Here is a 25,734-nt window from a genome sequence, read left to right as displayed (position 1 = left end):
GACTTTATAGCTGCACAAGTGGAAGACCAATAAGAAAGCTGCCAGTTTGTAACGAGGGAGAAACATCTATTACATTTTCTCTTATTATTCATTCCTTATCATTAGTTTCTATTGTATCTGTAGATGTTGGATGTGTATGATATTCTGCCATTCGATAATCCAGATGGTGGAGTTTGGAAGCAAGGATTTGACATATCATATGATGAACATGAATGGGACAATGAACCACTTCAGGTTTTTCTTATTCCCCACTCGCACAACGACCCAGGTAAAATGTTTATAACCGCAGTGGCATTGAGTTAAATGTTTTCATTGTTTTCTCATTTCTCCCTGTTCGTGTGTGTGTGTGTGTGTGTGTGTGTGTGTGTTTATGGGTACATAAAGTTTATATACATAACATATGTTAACATACTATGACAAAGTGATAAATATGCACCCAGGGTACTTACTTATATTAAATTCATATTTAAAATACTTGTATTAAAACCCCAGGTCCCATTTTATGAGAGACTACAATGGGGGTGGAAACAGTTTATTGTTGCTTTAAGGTTAAGTTAAGAATATCTTTTAGATTTAATTTACTCATAGCTGGAATAAGCATCTTATTTAGGAACATGTATGAAGATAAACTAATACTTGCTTCAGGAAATGTAAAGCATGCAATGCTCTCTTAGCCAATTCAGTTTTTTCATTTTTGTCTCTGTATTTCCTTATGTATTTCACTCATTATCGTCATCCAAAATAAAGCAAAGCAAGAAATATGAGAAACACAAAAATAGCTAGTTTAAGGCTTCTCATAAAGTCGAATGTGCCATACAACATGTTATGTGCAACAAGCCTATGCTGTACAGACTTATGGCACCAATAGATCTAATGGACCGAAGGTTTTTACCATCCCACCTTATCAAAACTATGTTTGCAAGTAGTAAGATGTCCAAAAACGCACTCGATTCAAGGAAGGAGTGCAACTTTCCTCAGTCAGGTCACCAATATCCTGATATATGTACTTCCAATTATAGAGAAATGAGGAGAGCACTCAATAGGCATATTAATGCTGTGGTTGTTTATTTGCCGACTACTAGTACTCTACATGTTTCGGGCCTGTGTGCCCTTTCTCAAGTGTGTGTGACACTTGATAAAGGGCACACAGGCCCGAAACATGTCAAGTACTAGTAGTCGCAAATAAAAAACAACCACAGCATTAATATGCCTATTGAGTGCTCTCCTCATTTCTCTATAATTGGCAAAACTATGTTTGATTGACAGATAAAAAACCAAAAATGTATTAACTTAATACTAGTTTTAAAGGAAAAATGCCTAACCTTTTTTGTCCAGGTCAAGTAACTCATTATATAAACACATTGCTATAAACAATAGAAACCTGTAACAGAGTCAAAAGCACAACAGAAAAATATCTTGTGTTTCTTATCCTACTATTAACTAAAGCATCAATCAATCTATTACTCTATATTTCACTGTGAAGGTACTTCTGTGACTAATAGAAAAATTATTTGCCCACCTGACTGTAGAAGATTAATGTAGCAGCTTTGCCTCATGTATAAAAGAAATTTTAAGTTCCTTTAACTGTTCAGCTCTTTGACTGCTAGCTGCATCATTTGCATTATTTGACTTTTAATGAAACTAGTTTTATAATTTTTTTTAAAGACATCTTAAAGGAACTGTTCAGTGTGAAAATAAAAACTGTAAATAGATAGGCTGTGCAAAATAAAAAATGTTTCTAAAATAGTTAGTTAGCCAAAAATGTAGTGTATAAAAGCTGGAGTGATTGGATGTCTAACATAATAGCCAGAACACTACTTCCTGCTTTTCAGCTCTATAACTCTGAGCTAGTCAGCGACTTAAAGGGGGGGCCACATGGTACATATCTGTTCAGTTAGTTTGCAATTGATCCTCCGCATTCAGCTCAGATTCAAAAGCAACAGATATGACCCATGTGGCCCCCCTTCAAGTCTCTGGTTACTGCCTGATAACCAGGGTAACCAGTCAGTGTAAACCAAGAGAGCTGAAAAGCAGGAAGTAGTGTTCTGACTGATATGTTAGGCAGAAAGAATCCCAAGGCACACAGGATAATTGCAACCAAGCTGCCTTGCATGTTTATTGCGAAGTGCAACGTTTCGGGGTCACGCCCCTTTCTCAAGCAAAGAGAGAAAGGCCTCTGAAGAGGTGGAAACGTCAGTCTCCTTTGTGAATAAATATACTTTGAAATACATCTGATGGTCAATGCTGTGAGTGCTTTCTTTGGACTCTTATTGATTTATTGGTTAGCACCCGGCGAGAGACCCAATGATTGGTGAGTGCCGTTTGATCCCACATACATACCTACATATTTATTTTTCCGAACAGACTTTCATTTATGTACTTAATGTGCGACTGCACTCAAGCTGGCCATAGACACACTGGTCAGTGCATATATGGCAGGAGACTTGGATATCGGCTACTGCTAGTGCTGAATCGTTCTAACATGTCTGTATTGAAAACAAAATCTTTCCTGTGACTTATGGACCTATGGCCACCTTTATGCCTAAATTCTGGGAATCTCCCCTAATGCCAGCCCCTGCTTTTCTGTGGATGTTGCCAAGGTTTTAATGGCACCTTCTACGTCCCTCTACATTTTTTTCTCATTCTCTGTAAACTACTCTCTCATGATATTGTTTGCATACAGACCCCAAAATGGCTGCCTTTCAACTTCTATAAAGAACGGAGAATTCAATGTAAATTGTGTTGCTTCAAAGGATTGAACATGCTTCTCTTTCCCCTGGAAGGAGGGAGCAATAACCTAACATATAGGCTAGATTATTTTTTTTATAATGAAGCAAACATATTGTCAAAGGACTCTAGAGAAGCTTTGTAATCAAGTTTACAATAGAAGTCATTATTCCCCTAAAACTACTACTCTTATGCAAAATGTTGTGCATATTGGTTTTCACACAAACTGCTAGAAATAATCTGGTGATCCCCATTATTACAGTTTCACAGCTCTGGCCAACCTTTGTACATGTTGGAATACTTATAGGGGATCTATTGCGAAAATTTAAATTTAACATAAGTTTCATCTCACTGAATTAAGAAACTTTCTAAATATAATTGTAGGGATGTGAAAATCTTAGACACCCTTACACATTACAGACAGGCACATCCCTAGTAATATGGACACCTCAGTGGGTCCTTATGGGGACCTTGTGCTTAAGTAACCCCTGTAGTTCACACAGTGTACACCAGATGGCACTGTGCCAGAGTATAAAAGGTTTAGGGACCATGAGTTCTGGGTCCATTGCTTTAGCCCAACCAAGCAGGCTGGAAGGGAATGGGTAGTGTCGACCCTAGGTGCCTTGGCCCTAGTAATTAGACAGCTATACTCAATTATAGATCACTCTAGGAGTGATAGAGAGGCTAGATAGTTGAGCAGCTCAAGGCTCAGCCGAGGAGATTAGAGGGATTAAGATCCCAGGGTATTACTGACCCGGAGTAAGGACTAAAGTGTTGAGATAGGGATGATAGGAATTCCCCTAGTCTGCCACTGGAAGATATCCTGAAAACTGGGCAATACCCCTCACATGCTGCCAACCTACTCTCTGCTGTACATTCCCTAGCCTGTAGGGATTCAGCCTATACGTGCTGTGAGTATATGCTTCCTTTATGCTGCTGTGTTGTTCTATGCTCCATTGTGGATCAATGTTCTGAATGATCTATGTGCTATTGTTCAATAAACACAGTTCTATGTTCAACCGTTAAAAAACTACTGGCGCCCATCATTGTGCTATTGCACTTAGTTACAGTTACACTACACCCTGCCTCCACCGCGTTGCGAGGGCTTACCCCTGTGAAAGAGAGCTCATCTGTGGTATCAGCCCACAAAAGAAAGTAGCTAAAACTGTCCTCATGCAAAGCAGTTTACTATAGCGCTACATAATCAATTAAAAAAAATCTGTACTATTTATGAAATAATCAAATTATTTTTCACTATCTCCTTCTCAGCAACCCGTCACTCTTCATTCTTTCTTCATGCTGCAGGTGGAGTCAGTTGACAGGTTAGCCTTTGCCTAGATGACTTATCAGAGCTTTTATTTGTGCTGGAGTTGGTTATTTGAGCTCAAAAACATTTGCTAAGAAAGGGAACACCCCTGAAAGGAGAATTAAACCCCCCACCCACCGCATGCACAGTTGGGCCGAGTCAGGAATTGGCTTCAACTGCGCATGCACAAAACGGCGTTGAGACCCGAAGACTATACAAAGAGCCAACCAAGAGCTCTGTTGCGCTTCTCTCCATTTAACGGTCAGAATTTTTTAAAGGGTTTCTTTTTACACTAAAGCACATCACAGGGAGGGAGACGGGAGGGAGCAAATGTCTGGAAGCTTAGGGGGGGTTCAGTTCTCCTTTAAATTCGTATTAGACCTATCGGTTAATCAAAATTAATTTCCATTACTATATTTCAGAGCTTTCTGGATAACTGATGTATGTATAACAGATCCCATACTTGTAATTATGCATTGGGCTTACTCATCAGGCAGAATATAGATAAAGACAGAATTACCATCCTTGTGGTTTTGAACTGGATTTTTCAAAGGGCTGTCAATTCAAAACTTTGTCCAGTTTAAAAATGTGCAAAAAATGAGAGTGGGGTGGTATAATGTGGAGGACAATAATATTTGATGGAACCTTTGATTAGATGCAGATACACACTTCAAATACTACTATATATTATAAATCCACCATCCTCAGACATTTATACTTAATTTATACTTATTTATTTTACTTACCGTATATACTCGTGTATAAGCCGACCCGCGTATAAGCCGAGGTACCTAATTTTACCTATGAAAACCAGAAAAACTTATTGACTCGCGTATAAGCCTAGACACAACTAAGTCCATCAGAAACTGTCACAGGAAACTAAATGGACAGGTTCTATGGACAGGCAGTTAGGAAAATAGTAGAGAGGGAGAGAGAAAAAAACATGAACGTGAAAGGTTGTAGATGTCCTTCTATCGGAATTACTAGCATATGAACAAGGTAAATGAGCAGATAGCTGTTAGGAAGCTGTGTGAGCCACGCTGTATGGTACATGTTGCAGTCACGGAGTAGCCTGTTAGCATAATGCTTTGACAACTCCATCAGTGCAGTCTCAAGATAGCTGTCAATCAGGATGCATCATTTAATTCAACAACACAACACTCAGAATGTTTAAATGGCAAATATAACGTGGTGAGAACAAACAGTGCAACGGTGGGAGCAGCAGCATGATCAGTGACGTCAGCGTATGCTACTGAATCAGAGTGTGCGCTACTGAGTCCCATGCCCCTGCACCTCGGTTGGGGCCCGCAACCCATCCATGGGGCCCCCTGATCCTGAGGAGCCAACGGAGAACACCCCCCTCCCTGCCAGAAACAATGATGCTTACCCGCGGCGAAGGAGGAGCAGCAGTGCACAACTTTGCGCAAGGAGTGTGGCGCCATATTGATACCGGCTGAAGTGTAGGTGGCGCGCACGCTGACGTTACAGATCATGTGGGTTTTGATGTACCGTAGATCCCCACTGATCGCGCTGCGGCTCCCACCTTTGCGCTGTTTGTTTTGGGGGTGCGAGATCAAATGTGCTGCTGCGAGGAGAAAGCTTGTTTGGAGCTTTGGCGGAATGTGCACGCCACTGACTCGAGTATAAGCCGAGGTAGAATTTTTCAGCACATTTTTTGTGCTGAAAAACTCGGCTTATACGCGAGTATATACGGTATTTATCAAAGTCTGAATTTATCTCAATATTTTCGGCTACAAACTCCGGTTAAACCCGCTTGGGTTTTTTCACCTATTTATTATTAGGTTTTCCCGAAAATTTGATTTGGGTTAAAAAACTGATTTTTTCATCCGATTTTCAAGATTTTTTTGGCATTTTCACCTGAAAATTCAGAAAACTTCGGGGCATTGCACGAAACCCAGCGCACATCAAGAAATCATTGGGACTTCTCCCATTGACTTATATGCAACCTCGACAGGTCTGAGATGCCGGATTTTCAGATTCTGACTTTTCCATCCTCGGGGTTTAATAAATTCCGACAAATTTGTGATTTTTTAAGAGTCCGATTTTATTAAAAAAAACAACCTAATTTTTCGTGATTTTTGCATTCGGAGTTTAGTAAATAACCCCCTTAGTGTAGTGCCACTACTTTTTAAAAAAAAAAAAAAAAAAAAAATATATATATATATATATATATATATATATATATATATATATATATATATATATATATATATATATATATATATATATTTCTGCAAGCAAGATTAAATGCCAATTGCAGTTTGTGTTTGCAAGTTGGCTCCTATCCATGGCCTGCCAACAACTCCAAGTTCTCCTTTATATGCAGGCAAAGAATCATCCCAATGAGGCACTACCCTAATAAGTACCTTTCCCTCAGCAGTAGTATTGTGTACAAGTAATGAACTGTTTGAGTTTTCAGAGCTTATAATAACAGAGGGTCATACCAGCCACCATTAAAAAGTTAAAAATTGATAGATGAAAATAGTGAATTTTCTGACATGTCATACTTTAGCATCTGTATTATGTTTTTTTGGCTTGGTGTATATATTTAGGCAACACTGAATGATTATGGAAAACAATTATAATAGTGATTTGTTCAAGGATCAGCAAATCCTTCAATTTATTTTGTAGCCATTGTTTACCGATAGTGGTGCATCTCCTGCATAATTCAAACACAATTGTGTTCATATATTGATGGTCATGGTTTGCAGTTTATTTGATTGCATAAATAATCCTTATAGCTATGCAATAGCTTATTCTTTTCTTTTTTAATTTTGTGTACTCCGCTTTAAAACTTGTCAAATAGGCTTTGAAATTTCATCTGTGTGATATTATTAAAATGTTTTTTTTTTTTCAAATTACTTCACTTAGGTTGGCTGAAAACTTTTGATGACTATTTCAGAGATCAGACGCAACACATACTCAATAATATGGTTATTAAACTTCAAGAAGATAAGCGCAGAAAGTTTATGTGGGCTGAAATCTCCTACTTTTCCAAATGGTGGGATGGCATAGACAACCAAAAAAAGGAGGCAGTTAAAAGGTAAATGTTGCACATTCTCACTATATGGTATAAGAAGCATTTTTAGGGGAAGTTAAGCGATTTATTTATTGTGCCTAGGATTAATGTATGTAACATAGGCAGAAGTCCAATGTCTGGTTAAATTACTGCCCCCTGTTAAAGCCAAACTAACGTTCTATATAATAGCTTTTCTAATATCTCTGTAATAGTTTCTTGGCTTTGCATACTAATTAATTTACAACACCGTGTAACCCAAGAAAAATATAAATATTTATTTATAGTTAATTATTGGTGAATGGAAATATCCATGTTTCGTTCTGAAGGATACTATCTATCTATGATTGCTCAGTTTGGTTATTCAGTGTTTGAATAACCTTAAGTCTCTATTCCTATCTCTAAATATATTCTATATACAAGTGCAAATTTCTGCTACAATTTTTGGTGAACTGAATTTGTGAGTAAAACTGGCCAGACACTGAAACATTGAGACGAGGTCACCAAACGAGTGGATCTGAGCATAATTTAGCTAAGTGCTGTGCCAAATTAAGCTGATCTGGTCGTTGGCCCCAGGGCTGATTCACTGAGACCTTTAGAGGTCTATTGGAGGACTACATGAACACATAGTCATTGTCTATAAGGCTTTTCAATTCCGTATATACTCGAGTATAAGCCGAGTTTTTCAGCACCCAAAATGAGCTGAAAAAGTCTACATCAGCTTATACTCTAGTCAGTATAAATATATACCTAGCTGATCAACGTGAATGGCTGCGTGCCCCTGACTGCCAGGTTCTCCATGGCACGTTACGAATGATGTCACCGGCTGCGCATTACGTGTGACATCACCAACCAGCGCACACTTGTTTTCCACTGGATTAGCCCCACACGCACTCCCAGGTAAGCCCTGTGCCCCACTCTCACACAACAGACTTATATAACAGCCAACCTACTGCATGTCAACAGTTGCTGAAACAAAACTCCCAGCATCCTGTCGCTGGGTTCTAGGATTCTACTTGTGAAACATTGATATAATATCTTTAATTGTACTGTACTTTCCCTGCTATATCCCACAGTGCTTACTTAAGCTTTTTGGCACAAAACCATGCACATTTTTACCATGTTTTTGAGCATTCGCTTGCTCTTCCAGCTAAAAACTGCTGCATTTATCACCCTAGTTGAGTCAATAAGTTTCCCAGTTTTCGTAGGTAAAATTAGGTACCTCGGCTTATACTCGTGTCGGCTTATACTCGATTATACATGGTAGTTGATATAACAGGCCCATCAGTGAGCCACATACACAGATGATTAAACTGTCAGCTTGGTTTGGAGGGCCTGAATCAGCACTTTTGGTCTGTGATTGGCTGCCTTTAGTATTTGTTCTCTCTGGCCACTTCATGTAGTGGCAGTCAAGTGACCTTTGTGCTTTCTCCATTGCAATAGATTTTACATAAAGTAGGTGGTACAGTCCCTGCCTTCTCTCCCCAATCCACAGCCTCATCGACCAAGGCTCTAATAGGGCACCCAAACTGTTTATTTCACTAGAGATGTGCAGTGCAGGAAATTCTTAGGATTGTCTAAGGATGTTAGGAGAAACATAGTCTGAAGAAACCGTGGAAGGACTGGCTAAGCTGTCTGGCTTGGTCGCTGCTCCAAGAGCTGTGCAGTCTTCTATGCCATCATCAAAAGCTGTGTTTGGGCTTAAAGGGGATGTAAAGGCAAAAACAAAAAATCCTATATTTACTTTCTTTAATGAAAAATAAATCCTATGTCCAATATACTTCAATTACAAAATGTTTACCGTTTTTATAAGAAACCTGACTGTATGCAGTGAAATTCCCCCTTCATTTTATTTGCTCTGACAGCTGTGGATAGGATGGTCCCTATCTGCTCTGCAGGGAAATGATCATACTTTCAAACGGCATGGGGGAGCCCCCCATCTTACTTCCCTGACCTGAAGCAGCTTTGTTTGTTTCCCTGTAAAGCAGACGGCGACTGTGTAGAGATTTGTATCCATACACAGACACAGTGCAGTCTGCATATTCTCTTTATTAATCAGTCTTGCTGTATAGGCTTCTATGGCAGAAATTATTTGACTTGTGCTGTTTTGATAATTTATGACGATCCCTAACCTTAACCTCCTAACAGCAGACCAGACCACACTGAGCATGTGCATGGTCTTGGTCTTGCAAAGTTACAAGATGATGACCCCCTGCGGCCAACTTTGAAAACATAAATCATTTGTTTGATTAGGCTTCTGGTGCAGTAAGTTTATGTTTAGTATACAAAATACAGTATTTCTAGCATTATTCTATTTTAGACTTTAGTTCCCCTTTAAGTGTATATTGCTAATGTGCAGAAGTACAGCTATCATGGTTAGCATCTCTCACAAATGTTGGCAGTTTGGTTCATGCATATTACTGTGACCTCCTAGACAGCTTTGCACTTCATGAGTTAATTTCCCTTCCAGATGATGCCATTCTGCATTGAATTAATATGAGTATTGTGGGGGGGGGGAAAAAACAAATTGTGGGGAAAAGCACATGTTCACATTTAGTCACGATAATTCAAGCATTTTTTCCATCAGCGATCACAGAAATATTAATTAATGAACAATTAAGTGTTAATTCCTATTAATGCAACAGCTTATTGTGCCTAATGTCTTGCTATGTTTAAAATGTTATTACTATTTATTGCTAATGCTTTGTATGTTCTAAAAAGCATTTCCTGTAACCCAGCGAACTGCTTTAATGTCCGGAAATGTGTTTCTTAGGTTGATTGAACTTGAACAGTTTGAAATCGTAACAGGTGGATGGGTTATGCCTGATGAAGCAACGCCTCACTATTTTTCATTGGTTGACCAACTAATAGAAGGACACCAATGGCTGGAGAAAAATTTGGGTAATATCATTTAAATTTTCTCATTTATTTATTATTGAGTTTTAAAAAATATTTTGCCCACAGATTTGCTGGGTTGCAAAAGTAAATCTGTGATCAAAGCATAAAAACATACAACTTAGAGTATTATTTACTATTACTATTAATTATGAATTAATAGTTTCAGTATTGGTTTCTAAATCTTCTTAGTTGCTAATTTTAAGCCTTTTTAGTGTCATTGAATGTATAACATATTACCAGCTTTGTAGATTCTATATTTCTGGTCAGATCTCTGCTGTTCAGATGCAATCAAATGCAGGCGATGCTCAACTATAAATCACCACTTTTTGTAGTATCGGGTGCAAGCAGGGGTGCTTCGCCAATGAGGCGAGTTGAGGCTGTTGCCTCAGGCAGCAGCGCCCCACTAGGTACCAGGGGCAGCAAAAATGCTGCTCCTGGTACTTTAAGAGCGAACTTCCGGGGGAGGGGGGCCGGCAGCAGCAACTGCTGCTGCCTCAGGCGGCGGAGGGGCCAGGATCGCCCCTGGGTGCAAGCTGCTGGTCCCCCTGCCAGGGACCCACGCTGCAGTACTCCCAACAAACTAGGCAATGGTTTTGGGCCAACGCCCTTTCTCAAGGGTGTTGAGAAACGTTTCCTAATTTGTTGGCAGAATAAACCACGTTCACAGGATTCAGAGTGCTGCAGTGTGTCTTTCTGCTGTTCAGATGTTTACACCGTAATGCTCCATGGTTCAAAAGCAACCAACACCAAAACCGTTTCCAAAAAATAAACCGTTGCCTCCTTTTACACCAGCTAGTTTTTAGTGTCTGACATCTGCTGTAGCAGGACAAAGACCAGACTCTGGCACCTATGTGAACAGTACCTCTAGCCTATCAAAATTCCTTTTTTAATTTGCTAAAGAAATAGAATCTTAAAATTTATTCTTCTACATGTGAGTATTTGTCTGTTTGCTGACGTTACATAGATCTGGTTTGTGTAATTTATAGAACATGGTTGTTTGGCTTTAAGCAAGCAGATTTACACAGTATTTACCATATGGAGTCAATAAGTTAATAGAACAAAAATATTTGAATTTGTATAAAATATTACAACCACTTTTTTTCTTTTTTTTTTTGTAACTCATTTTTTATTTGCGTTTTTCAATAAATTACACAACATTATAGACATCGCTTGACTTATAGCATTTGTTAAATTTTGGTGCGGAAAAATAAAAGGTTCAATTAAGAACTGAGGATGGTCCTGTTTTACAATCAAGATGCATCAGTAATATGTATTTCTATTTGCAAGTATTACAACAACTTTTTAAAAATGATATATATATATATATATATATATATATATATATATATATATATATATATATATAATTTCATTTATTTATTTATTTTCTTGCACCTAGTTACATTCCTCTAATTCCTTCCAACTCTTTAACCTTTTGGATGGATATATTTAATTTCCTTTGAAACAGGTGTAAAACCAAAGTCTGGTTGGGCCATCGATCCATTCGGACACTCTCCCACTATGGCCTACCTTCTGAAAAGCTCGGGGTTGTCAAACATGCTTATCCAGAGAGTTCATTACTCTATTAAGAAATATTTTGCATCAAAACATACATTGGAATTTTTCTGGAGACAAAATTGGGGTAAGCTTCAATTTTGGGTGTTATAAAGTTGGCTTTTTAAATGTTTTGAATATATTTTTTAACCTCCCTCCCAATCATTAAAGGGGTGCTGTGATAACTTTCATGTAATTGTTTTGATTGCCGTTTTACATTTTACCTGTATGTGGTAAAGCACTGGTTCAAGTATCTTAGTTGTACAACTATGAATTACCTAAAGACAAGTAATCAGATGTTTCAAATAATTTTCTGCTGCATCACCAAAATCTTGAAAGTGCAGTAGCTTTGTCAAGTGCAGGGACAGGGCACTCTTCTCTGAAACATATAGCAGTGCTTTCAATTTCTGCTCCCAAATCCTTGTCTGACCACCCCTGGCAGCATCAAGATCAGACCAAGCAATGTTGCTGTATCTCGACAGACATATTGATGACACTGTGTTTGAAGCACACCAGCACTTATGTTTGCAATGTAGCAGAAAATTACCTGGAACATTTTATCTTGGCTTGAGGACATGGCAGCCCTATTTTAATCTCCTTCTCTCTCCCTGTCCCTTTACGTCCACGTAGAGCACTTTTACTAGAGTCAACAGTTTTAAAAACATGTGCAGGTTACTCCCCTTTGAGCCTATAGTCTGATAACCATCTGACTTAGATACTCCATCACCTGTGACCATTCTAAATGGTATGTCATCTGCTTGTTGCCAGATTTCATACTATAGATATCCTTGGCCTGTGCAGATGAACAGTGATGTTCAAATGACACCAATACACAAGGTATTTTGTATATGTTATAATATAAGGTATAATATATTTATACCTTGCATTGGTAAAAACTGGTATGTTTTGCTTACTGCCAGTAGTCACAGCAACAGCCATTAAAGCTAAAAATAAGCTGTAGGGCACACATTTGGATACACTGTAAAATAGAATAGGTAAAAGTAAAAAGGGGTCAAATGCCTTTGATGATGCTCTACTGGACTAAATGAAAATCTTTCATTTAGAAAGAATTATAAGATTACCCTAGTAAACCTTATACTGGCATAAGACCTTTTATCCAGAATGCATGGAACCTGGGGTTTTCCACATAGATGTCCTTCTGCAATATGGATCTCCATACTTTAAGTGAACTAAAAAAAATAATTTGAACATTAATTAAAACCAATAGGTTTGTTTTGCCACCAATAAAGATTAGTTATATCTTTGTATTGGATATACAAGGTGTTGTTTTATTATCACAGAGAAAAAGGAAATTGTTTTTAAAAATTTTATCTCATTAATGTATAATCTACATGAGAAAATATTCCCATAATTCAAAGCTTTCTAGATAATGGATCCCATACATGTAATACCTTTTAGTTATTAACTGTTATCATATAGCGTTATACAAATTGTTGTGCATTCAACAGTTCCTGCCTAAATCCAACAGTATAGTGTTACATAAGGAACAATCTGCCCAGGTCTAGTAACTCCTAGAAATCAATCTACCACATGCTTTCCTTTAAACACCTGACCATCTAACTATTTTTCCAATGCTACACACTAGGTGGTCAGGTTTTTTTTTCAGGACCCAGTCATGTCTATACAATTTTGTAATGTGCAGGCACAGATAGAACAAATCTCTTTTTGAGGGGGGGGGGGGAGAATTTTTTTTTCGAATTTTCCAAAGCTGATAAAAATCCAAATTTGAAAATCCTCCAGCAAAAACAGTCAAAAGTCATGTAAAAGTCAATGCCAGATGTTCCTTTAACAATTGCAACATGTTTTTCGCCATCACGATTGTCAAAAGTTTCGGGCTGTTTGTTGCTGGTTTTGTTCGATAATCTGAATAATTCGAGTTTATCGGACGACAATTAAAAAAAAGTTGCATGATTCAGATTGTAACACAATTTTGTCGCGATTTTTCACACACAGACCATTTTCTATCTGAATTGTTAGTAAACTGAGATAGATCATGGATGGGAGTTTGGCTGAATTTTTATTATTAAAATAATGGAAAAAAATATTGTTTTAATAACCCCCCAAATATTCAATTTTGTCATTCACACCACTGTTTTTTCTGGACCATGTGCTGATGATTTTTAAAAGTACTGTCTGTTTCATGCTAAATTCATTAAAAAGTAAGGCTCCCATTTCAAATTTAGAATTCCAACAGACACAAGCTCGGCGCGTCACTGGCCCTATACCACCCCAGCTGCAAGGCGATCGGGCCAGTAGGGGAGGTCAGGGAGCAGGTCTGGGTTGGAGGGATATTTTTTTTCCTGGTGTCCCTTTGGCCCAGTACGACCATACAAGCTTTATAAAACAGGGATGGTAAAAAAAAAAGAGGGGTGCCTTGTTTGTAAGGCACCAGCAAGTTATTATAATCAGGGAGAGCAACAGCCCATGTAACAAGGTCAGAAATGCATTTACTTAGGGTGCAAGTTCAGGATAAGATTAGCGCATGCACGTTTGCATATTAGGGCTGATGTCTGCTCACGTTTAGGCTGGTGATCATGCATATTCCTTCAGGCCAGTCGTCTGGACAACTCTTTGCTAGATTATAGCTTTTCTACAACTGGGAAATGCTCTTTTATTTCCAGGATAAACTAATGATACTTTAGAAGCCAAAAATAAAAAAAATTATTATGTATCCATTTCTGGCTCTTCGTATTGTCTTCGGGTCTCAATGCTGATTTGCACATGTGCATTTGAAGTTGATTCCTGACTTGGCCCAACTGCACATGCTCAGGCAGGCTTCGTGTCAAAGACTATACAAAGAGCTGGAAGATTGCGACCGGGAGCTCCACTGCGCTTCTCTGCATTTAATAGTGAGAATTTTTTTACACTAAAGCACATCACAGGGAGGGAGAGGGGAGGAGGGCAATGCCTAGAAATTTAGAGGGGCTTTTGGTGGGGAAGGTTAGTTCTCCTTTAAGCAAACGTAAAATATATTGTCTATTTTTTCTTTTAGATCTGGGTGATAGCACAGATATTCTGTGCCATATGATGCCATTCTACAGCTATGATATCCCTCACACATGTGGACCTGATCCAAAAATATGCTGTCAGTTTGATTTCAAGCGCCTTCCTGGAAGCAGAGTTAGCTGTCCTTGGCGAGTTCCCCCAGAAGTTATCAATGAAGGAAATATACAACACAGGTATTCCAACAAACTTTAATTTTGATTTCAGAAAATCCAATAAACACTTAAGTCAATTGTAGTAGCATACAGTGTAGTATAATTTATATAGACTCATTATAATACATTTTTGTATATAACTTGAAACTGCATTCTTAACTGACCATTCCTGACAGTGATCATTCCTGTGCAACAAGCCCGCAGGAGTGGTGACTTACAGCCCAAGTGGCAATAGTATGACCTACCTTTGATTGGGTGCGTCATAACTGACTCCTAAATTTCCTCTTAGAATGCAAACCAACAGCATAAAAAATACTTAATAACTGTAGGTATTTTTTATTACTCAGACCTCGTTTATAAAGGCAAAACTCAGAGAAAAGGCTATTCAAATAAGTGAGATTATTTATTAGACAAAGACAAACAAGACAAGGGTTTTGCCTAGGAAGTTGTCACAATCACACCACAGCATAGTACTTAAGTGTGACAGGAGGACTTCCCAAAGACATGCCTCTTACAACAAGCTTTTATACCTTTTTACAGAGCATTTACCATAAGAGCAAAGGGTACACGGAAATACCATACATGGTCAAAATCCCTCCTTCTATATTAGAAGGCATGTAAGCTTACTATAGTAAATATTGCAATACCTGTTACATCATTTTATGTTTCGCTGATTCCAATATACACAAAGCATAAAATATATGTCTGCTAGGTTGAGACAGGATGGGTGTTTGCAGTTCTGAAGCAACACTTCTGTATCTACCTCTGTCTGCAGAGTCTTGACCTTTGGTCAGCATGTCATTGTATGATTACCTGAGACCACTATCGTCAGCATTCCCTTCCCCCTTATCTGCCTTAGGTCTGGCCTTTGTAAGTACCAGGACGAGGGGTCTTAATCTTTAATTTAAATTAATAGTCCTAAATACCAGCCATTACCCGTCATGGAATAGGGTGTTCTCATTATTCTATTGTTAATATCATTATTTTATTGTCATAACATCAGGGGGCAAATTTACCTAGGGTTGAATATCGAGGGTTAATCAACCCTCGATATTCGACTGCCAAATTGAAATCCTTCGAATATCGAAGTCGAAGGATTTAGCGCAAATCGTTCGATCGAATGATCGAAGGAATAATCGTTCGATCGAAAGATTAAATCTGATTAATCTTTTTAAATCGATTTGAAGGATTTTAATCCATCGATGGAAGGATTATCCTTCGATCAGAAAATTGTTAGGAAGCCTATGGGGACCTTCCCCATAGGCTAACATTGGCCTCGGTAGGTTTTAGGTGGAGAACTAGGGGGTCGAAGTATTTTGTAAAGAGACAGTACTTTGACTATCGAATAGTCGAACGATTTTTAGTTTGAATCGTTCGAATCGAAGGTCGAAGTCGAAGCAGCCCATTCGATGGTCCAAGTAGCCAAAAATAACATTCGAAATTCGAACTATTTTTTCTCTATTCCTTCATTTAAACTAAGTAAATGGGCCCCCAGGTCTTTGAAGTTATTCCTCTGTACCAAACACGATCACCCAAGAAAATGTAAATGTTCTTTAAAGGAGCAATAAACTCTAAAAATGTATATGGCTCTGCAGTTATTCTTTAGTTAAGCTTTATTTCTCCTTTAAATCTCCTGCTAATCATTGCAAAAGGAAGGCTTAGATCGGATACATTTGACAATTAAATGGGTCATCATTAAAATACAAGCTTAGATGTTGGGAATCTATATTGTGGGAAGGATAGATGCAGATATCTTACTACCTGTTCCAAAACTTACTCATTAAGCCAATTTTCAATTCTGTTTCTAGAGCTTGGATGATTCTGGACCAGTACAGAAAAAAATCAAAGCTCTTCCGTACAAAAGTGCTTTTGGTCCCTCTGGGTGATGACTTTCGTTATAGCGACAGCATAGAATGGGATCAGCAATACGAGAATTACCAAAAACTGTTCAATTATATGAACTCTCATCCTGAGCTGCATGTTAAGGTATGATTACATTTTCTGTGAATTCAGAAGTATCTTTCTATTGCTTAGAAATAAAACATGAGTTGGTGTATTTTAAAAATGCATATTAAAGTTTCTCTAAAAGTATGGCTTAATAAAAGGATTGATGGATGTTTTATTGCATATGAGAAATTTCATTTTGTGCAAATACCTTCAACCTAATCTTTGTTGAGAAATTTCATTTTGTGCAAATACCTTCAACCTAATCTTTGTTTCCTGCCTGCAAATAACAACTGTTCATTTGATGCTGATAACAGGAGCACTTCATTGTACCAGGTGAAAGCTGTTGTGGCTTAGGTGTTCTGTTGATCAAACAATGTCCCTGTTTCTAAGCTGTTTACTCCAGCATCAAAGGCGAACTGTCACTATTGTATACTATTGTTCATTTTCTAAAATGTAGTCGGTGCTTAATAATTGTTTTACAATAAAATAAATAAAAAATAGGTGTTCATTAAAATGTTTTCATATGTGTGCTTCCTCAACCCAAAGGTAGCCAGCCGTACATGGGCAGATAAAAGCGGTGTATGATGTCCTCCACTGCAATACCATTATCAATGTGATCTGTTTGTTTGGCTCAGGGTCAAAAGATCATATCAGCCCAATATTGCCCAGCTCAAGGTATCTGGGAAATATCTGGCAAAAACCTTTCCAAATGAGTGCAATTCTAAGTTTTTGGCCAGCTTTTTATTTCTTTAAACAACTACTTTTTGTCACTAGTGTATTGCAATTTGCTAATTTGTGAATCAGCCAGTTAGGGCAGAGACACACGCTCAGATTCGGGGAGATTAGCCGCCAGGCGACAAATCTCCTCTTCTTCGGCCCGAACTGCCTTCCCACCGGCTAGAATGTAAATCACCAGCGTAATGGCACTTGAATCGCTTCGTTTTCCAAAGTTGCTTCTTGAGGAAACTTCGGACGACTTCGGAAAACCACGCACTTTGAGTGCCATCCTGACGTAAATTTACATTCTAGCTGGTGGGAAGGCATTTCGGGCAGATTATTCGAAGTTTACTCAACGCACAAGTATAGTATTTGCCATCAGAAAAAAGTTAGGTTGAGAAACCAAACTAAATGATAAAGTATATAAACAACTGTTGAGTGAAAATGGTTCCTTCCAAATTTATGCACAATTATACAAGCAATGATTTTTATATTCATTTGTTTATGTAGGGGCAGATAAATCAAAATTTGAGTTCACCATTTCATGAATATGCTTTTAAAAATCCCATAGGAATGCATAGAAAGTTTTTCTGTGGTGAGATCTAAATTCACACTTTGATAAATCTGCCCCATAGTGAGTATTTTCAGGTACTTTTGCCTGCACGGAATGAGATATCTAGAATGTGACAAAATGTCCCATTTGCCACTGCCCTTAAGGGTTATGACACACATTTGTTGAATGAAGTAAATCTGCGCTGCCTGCAGGTGATATCTCCCTAAAATACATTTTCTTTGGTGTTAATGTGAATTATGGCCAGTAAAACTTGAATCGCATAACTGCCAGAAAAAAGAGTGTACTAAACATACTTTTTAGCTGTATTGCTAAAAATTCATATAAATGCAATATATGTGTTTTTTAGTGTTCACCGTGTGTCTTTAAAGGCTTAAAATGTTCATGTTAATTTTGTGACCATCTTTTTATATTTGCAAAAAAAAACCCAATGTAGCCATGCTGTTTGGTCGGTAGCATTCCATACAGCTGACTCATTTTGCAATTGATAGAAAGCATAATTTTTCCTCTCCTAACAATTTTTACCTGGTAGAAACCAGTGCCTATTTATCCTACTTGTGCTGTTTGCTGCTGGTTGTAGGAGCACACTTAGAAAATCTTAAACTATATGGGGAAAATGTGTCAGCTCGGGTAAACATTCACTAGTTTTTGATAGATTTTTAATTGCAGCAATAATTCCCTTTTAAAGTACAATTTACATCAGTATTTATTATTATTTCTTTTTTTATTATTTTATTATTTATTCTATTGACCACTACATATGCCTTAGTATGTAGTTTTCATTTAGTGATATTATTTGTACATAGTAACTAAGTATCCTGGTGAAATGACTGCTGCAGATGTTAATGAAACAATAATACCTTGGACCCGATTGCTTACAATAAACATTTTTACGGTCACAAACAGATATGAGAGGCCCAGTAGCAGTGTTTCCAGACTACTGCCTATTCAATCCCGTCATCCCAGAATCAGGGATTTTTAAATTCAATTTCAATATTTAAGTGATTACTTTTTTCCCCCCAGGCACAATTTGGGACAATCTCTGATTATTTTAAAGCTCTACGGAAAGCTGGCAATGTTGATGATCCCAATAGTCAATCATTTCCAGTTTTAAGCGGAGATTTCTTTACCTACGCAGACAGAGATGATCACTACTGGAGTGGTTATTTTACTTCTCGTCCTTTCTATAAACGGCTTGAAAGAGTCATGGAATCTCATCTGAGGCAAGTTTATTCATTTTATATTTGACTGAAAATTCACGAAAATACATATGAAATGTATGCAAATAAAACTGTTTGTCTGTCAGCACAGTGTCTTTAAAAATGAAGAAAGTAGCATAGAATTACTACTGAAACAGAGAATGTGAAGACCCTTCTAAATCTGTATCGGTCAGGGGGAAAAGGACTTGATATATATTTAATGTAAAGTTGGAGTTAAATATATTTTCTTAACTTTTTATTTGTTCTAGAGGAACCCAACTATACAGTCCACTGAGTGGAAATGTGTAATTGTAGTGGCCATAGCCTTTTTATGTTATGTATGATTATAAGGGGTTGTTCACCTTCCAAACACTTTTTTTCATTCCAGTTGTTTTCAGAAAACCTGTCAAATTGCTGTTTAAGCCTATGGGGGACCTCCTAAAACCTATTGAGTCAATTGGTGGACTTTTTAAATTTAAGGTTTTTTTGGGAATACTTCAAATCAAATTTGATCGAATGTGCTATTCCTTCGATTCGTACGATTCGAATTTGGACGAATACGGACCTATTCGATCGAAAAAAACCTTTGACTTAATTTTGGTTGTTTTTTTTTAATTCGAATTTCGAACTTTGCTCAATTCGAAATCCGACCCTTGATAAATATGCCCCTTAATGTTCCTGTACCAGCTGTTTCAGTCTGGAAGTTTAGTAATTCACGTGCAGATTCAGAATTGTTACATTTAATTGTAGCAGTTATAGTTTGCTACATTTAGTGGATACATTCTCAGGTACATCTGTGGTATATTAGCAACCATTGCATCAATTCTAACAGCTGCCTTTAATGAAAATCAGGGATTCTGCTCAACAGGGACAAAAATAACAAATGTATCCACTTAGGGGCTGATTTATCAAAGGTTGAATGTTAGTTTTTTTAACCTCGACTAAACTTGAATGACCTCAAAATTCTTGTACCTTGTTTAAGAAAAAACTCGAACTTCTAAAACTCGAAGGAATATTTCCAACCCAAAAACGCAAATCGAATTCTAATCAAATTCGACTAAACTCGAATTGAGTTTTTTCTCTTAAATGTCAGGAAGGCTAATTATCATCTTCAAATGGGTCACTGAACTCTGCCATTTGCTTCTACATGAACTCAGCAGGTTTTAGGTGGATAAAAATTGAATTTGAGTTGTTCCAAGGGTCCAGGTATGATAAATTTCTAATTTGAGTTTGGACTACTCCCAACTCGAATTTGTGAGTTTTCACCAAAAATCCAACTTGAAAATTTGAATTTGAATTTTCAATTTGAACCTTAATAAATCTGCTTTTTAATGTATTAGTTTAGGACAGTTTACAGATTCAGTGGACCCCCCTCCCTCCTAGAGCTGCTTTAGAAAGACATAAGAAGGTGAAAAATGAACCTTTAAACTTCAATATTAGAAAAAATGGTTGCAAATAGAAAATGGAAAGTATTTGGAAAAAAGTCTTTATTTCTGGTGAATTATCTGAAACCAACTGAACGGAAAAAAGTAGTGGAAGGTGAACAATCCCTTTAATAACCTTGCCAAAAACTGGACTGGACAGTCCTAAAAGAAGGCCAGAGCATGGTTTCGGCAAGCACAGTATTTGACCAGGATTTTCATGCCCACAATGTGGCCATATTGGGAAAATCAGCTCATCTTGTGACCTTGCCAAAAGAGCAAATTTTTTCAAGTATGACCAGCTTTACTAGTAGTATTTACTAGTAGTGATGTACTGCTATCCTTATGCAAATATTTTGCTTCAATCAGTTACAAAGGTCTGCATTAAAAAGGGTAATCAAAATCATATCATTTGTAACGTAGTCTCATTTATCACTTTTATTGCTTAAGTTGCACCATTATTTTAAACTACTTGCATCTCGTAGAAACCATAGTCAAAGGGACAAAGTTTGGTGGTGGAAGTTATGTAAAAAGTAGCATTACTCATTGCAGCTACCAGCAGTACCAGCATTAGTCAGTTACTCACAATGCAGGAGGGAGTTCATATCTGCTGCTGTTCATTCTTCTCCATACATTTTACAATCACATTCTCTCACTAAAAGCGAAATGAATAATAGGGGTCATTCCACTTCTACCTTTGTGGTTGAATACATTTCCCCATAGTAAGTTACACATATTATTCCAAATAATGGTGCAATAATTTGCACTTGGAGGCACTCGGTCCTTTCTACCCTCAAGCGCAGTTGCCACGTATTGATGCGTTGGAACCCTGGAGCTACTACCACCTCCAAACCAGACATTAGCTACAGGGTACCTACAGTGCCCTGTGTTAGTCTGAAAGAATAGGGCACTCGTGTCACTTGCATGCCAAATGATGCCACACAAAGTTCCAATGTTATAGCGCTGAAATAGCTTTACAATGAAGTTAATCTAAACGCATCAGCCGCATTTGCGTGAGGTGTAACTCCTCTTGGCAAGCGCAAGGTTGCTGAAATTTAGAGAGAAAAAAGCTACATTGTGGCCGTAAATTACTCCTTTATAGAAAAGTAACAGTAACTCCAAGAAATAAGTGTTTTAAAGTAATTAAAATATAATTTACTGTTGCTATGCATAGCAGTGTGTTTGGCACTAATATTACCAATATCTGGTGTATGGCCTGTATATATGTATTGTGCATAGGTTCGTACATAAATTATATCAGTTCAATTATTTCACTCACTGCAATGAGGTAAAAATAATAGCTTTAGGACCACAATTATAAATGTGCAATTTGCTATATATGTATAACTGTACAATATGGTGTCCTCATAACATACACATTAGTAATAAACTTTGCATTTTAGAACCTTAACCAGTTTCCCCATAATGCTCGGGACCTGGGGTTTTCCAGATAATGGATCTTTCCGTAATTTGGATTTTCATACCATAAGTCTACTAGAAAATCAAGCAAACATTAAATAAACCCAATAGACTGGTTGTGCTTCCCATAAGGATTAATTATATCTTAGTTTAGATCTAGTACAAGCTATTGTTGTTTTTTTATTACAGAGCAAAGGGAAATTATTTTTTAAAAAAATTGGATTATTTGGATGTCTAAAATGGAGTCTATGGGATATGGCCATAACGTAATTCGGAGATTTCTGGATAACGGGTTCCCGGATAACTGATTCCAATACCTGTATAATGAAGTGCATATAGTGCGATAAACCATAACAAATTAGATTAGGAAAGAATCTTCATTTGTCTTCTTGAAAATGCTGGCCTCTTAATATGTTCTCAAATGTTGCGGTTCTGCCATATGTAAAGTAAATGGTTTGATATTTCATGTTAGATTTTGTTCTTCCTTTTTTAATTACAGAGCTGCAGAAATCCTTTACTCTTTAACACTTGTGCAAATGAACAAATTTGACAAACTTCAAAGTTTTCCATCGGTTGAACATTACAAACTACTCACTGAGGCCAGGAGGAATTTGGGACTTTTCCAGCATCATGATGCTATCACAGGAACAGCTAAGGACTGGGTGGTTGTTGATTATGGAACAAGGTAATTTATTTATTCGCTGTTATTTATATACCCATGACAGTATCCCTTTAAGGGCTGTGGTTGCCTTGGGCTGGTACAGAAACACAAAACACAATGTACAGAATTTTTGTCCGACAGGAATTTGCAAGCGTTTCAAGTGTAAGATAATGGGATAGTGCCATGTGTTTCTGCTACTTACAAATGTAATGCCTAATATTGCTCTGGAAATATATAGTATATTAAATTAATTGTTTTCTTCTTTGGTGACACTCATCCTTTAAAGGAGAAGTAAAGGCTAAAATTAAGTAAGCTTTATCAGAAAAGTCTATATAAATACACCAGTAAACCCTCAAAGTAATGCTGCTCTGAGTCCTCTCTCAAAAGAAACACTGCATTTCTTTCCTTCTATTGTGTATACATGGACTTCTGTATCAGACTTCCTGTTTTCAGCATAAACCTGAAGGGCTAGGGCTTGAGCATGCTCAGTTTGCTCCTCTCTCCCACCCTCCTCCCTGCTGTAATCTGCAGGGAGGATGACTGAGCAGGGAAACTCAGCCCGGATGTGATGTCACACCAAGTGAATATGGCAGCTGCTATCCTAAACAAACAGCTTCTAGAGCTGTTTACTCAGGTATGGTAAAGCATTCTAAAGAATAAATAGTGCTATAACTTGTACTATTGTGGCTAATCTATTGACAATAAACTGCTTCGGTACCTTTCCTTCTCCTTTAATAAAAAAAATCCCATGTATAAATAACTGTAGCTGTGCAACACTTCAGCGCTGTAGCATCCACTTATATGGATGCACTTTGTTTTCCGAAGTTTCCTTGTGAGGCAACTTTGGGCGACTTCAGAAAACGAAGTGCCGTGAGTGCCATCCCGCTGGCGATTTTTCATTATTGCCGGCAGGAAAGCAGTTTGGGGAGATGGACGCCCTGAAGAAGAGGAGATTTGTTGCTGGGATGACTAATCTCCCCGAATCTGCCCGTGTGCCCTTACTCTAAAGGATATTTTTAGATAAGCCTTTCATCTTTGTCTGGCCCAGGACAAGCAAGATAAATAGCAATGAAGGCTATATGCATTTAATGTTTTGCCCTTCAGTTAGCCTAAAAAAGTATATACACATAGGAAATCTCACATTTACGCTACACAGAAAGCTAAATATGCAAAGATTTTAATTACAAGCTATCTACATATTACTTTCCAGCTCTTCAGTGGTTGGGAGATGCAGGAAGTTTTAGATCACAACAAAGAGCTATCTGCTGAGCAGATTTGCAGCACAACACAAAAAGGGACCTTTATACTTACTGTTTAATGCAGATGTATAGTACAGGGCTTCCTTGCATCAGCACGTGCTCCCTATTGTGTTTTGCGCTTTATGCATTATAGCAAGCAAAACTAGGTAGCTATCACATTGTCAAGTATAAAAGCACATATAGGGGCAAGCATGTTTGTGGTTGGCACTTTAATAGGGCAGCTCTATTTTAACATCCATTTCTATATCTAGTGGTGATAATTGAGCCCTAGCATATTAAATGGCTGAAAATGTTTTTTGCTAAAATTTACATTTGCACAGTTTGGCAGTGTTAGTATTACTGAACATATTCCAGTACCTTTTGCTTAAGTGAGTCAAATGTAAATGCATTCTGACTTGGCTCAAGGTCGCACAGAAAACAAATTCTATTCTAATTGTAGCATCATTCTGAGATTGATTACATTTTGAATGCTGGCAGAGTTGATGTTTGGATGTCAGGAGTGAGAGGTAAATGCAAACCCCAAGTTGTTGTTTTACTAAAGGGATATTGTCATGGGAAAACATTTTTTTTTTTTTTTTTTTCAAAATGAATCAGTTAATAGTGCTGCTCCAACAAAATTCTGCACTGAAATCCATTTCTCAAAAGAGCAAACAGATTTTTTTTATATTCAATTTTGAAATCTGACATGGGGCTAGACATATTGTCAATTTCCCAGCTGCCCCAAGTCATGTGACTTGTGCTCTGATAGACAATCACTCTTTACTGCTGTACTGCAAGTTAGGAGTGATATCACCCCCTTCCTCCCCCCCCCCCAGCAGCCAAACAAAAGAAAAATGGGAAGATAACCAGATAACAGCTCCCTAGCACAAGATAACCGCTGCCTGGAAGATCTAAGAACAACACTCAATAGTAAAAACTCATGTCCCACTGAGACTCCTTCAATTACATTGAAAAGGAAAAACAGCAGCCTGCCAGAAAGCATTTCTCTCTTAAAGTGAAGGCACAAGTCACATGACCAGGGGCAGCTGGGAAATTGACTAGACCCATGTCAGATTTTAAAATTGAATATAAAAAAATCTGTTTGCTCTTTATTAACTGATACATGTTTTCCGATGACAGGATCCCTTTACTAAGCATACAGGATGTAAAAAGTAATAGATAATAAACATATATTATAAAGACAAATACCTAATATAAATTAGGCTTCTCTTTGTAGTCATTGTGTGTGTCTGGAATTTAAAGTCGTGTTCCTTGGCTGGAGCTTGGATTCCTATAGTAGTATACTACTATACATATAGTATGTTTGATATTGGTTGTAAATTCATGTATCTAGCAGTGCTGTGTTATATTCTTTCTTTTTCCAGAAATGTACATTTTGGGCTGCCCCCTTCTTTCAAGCCCCAAAAGGATGCAGACATTTGCTGGCCATATAATCATGAAAGGGTCTGTTGCTTGTCATTTAAGCAATATTGTTGTAAATTGTCCCTATTTTTTTTCCTTTGGATGAACAAGAAGGCATAGTATAAACAAAAAGTCTTTGAAGGCATGCATCTTAGTAATGTTTTTATGGCTGGGGCAAATCACCAGTTTTATGTCATTTTAAAACTAATACTTCAGGGCTGATGATCACTTAATCCTCTGCTTTGACTGGACTAAAATTATGTTTTTTTTTTAACCTGCGCAAGTCTTCTGACATCATATTTTGGAAATCAGTGTTTTTATTTTGGTTATCCTCTCAGATTGAATGGGAAGTGCAACAGGTCACCTGGCTTCCCCTTATGGTAGTTAAAAACTTGAAGCCATAGCAGATGTTGGGTGACCTAGGATAAGGGGTACATC

At 37.6% G+C, this 25,734-nt stretch overlaps 1 protein-coding gene across 1 annotated transcript in view; it reads left to right on the top strand.

The window, feature by feature from the left end:
• Positions 1 to 25,734, top strand: part of man2a1.S (mannosidase, alpha, class 2A, member 1 S homeolog) — a 75,200-nt gene that overhangs the window by 21,955 nt on the left and 27,511 nt on the right. Inside the window, exons 3-10 of the mRNA XM_041580444.1 lie at positions 124 to 268; positions 6,926 to 7,097; positions 9,844 to 9,971; positions 11,437 to 11,610; positions 14,536 to 14,722; positions 16,510 to 16,687; positions 18,960 to 19,159; positions 22,475 to 22,660. Coding sequence (XP_041436378.1) covers positions 124 to 268; positions 6,926 to 7,097; positions 9,844 to 9,971; positions 11,437 to 11,610; positions 14,536 to 14,722; positions 16,510 to 16,687; positions 18,960 to 19,159; positions 22,475 to 22,660 — 1,370 coding nt within the window. The remainder of the gene's footprint in view (positions 1 to 123; positions 269 to 6,925; positions 7,098 to 9,843; positions 9,972 to 11,436; positions 11,611 to 14,535; positions 14,723 to 16,509; positions 16,688 to 18,959; positions 19,160 to 22,474; positions 22,661 to 25,734) is intronic.

Source organism: Xenopus laevis, chromosome 1S (assembly GCF_017654675.1).
Source record: "Xenopus laevis strain J_2021 chromosome 1S, Xenopus_laevis_v10.1, whole genome shotgun sequence".
In the NCBI taxonomy this organism is placed as follows: domain Eukaryota; kingdom Metazoa; phylum Chordata; class Amphibia; order Anura; family Pipidae; genus Xenopus; species Xenopus laevis.
The sequence above is the reverse complement of the archived record's forward strand: the minus strand, read 5'-3'. Positions and strand labels throughout refer to the sequence as shown.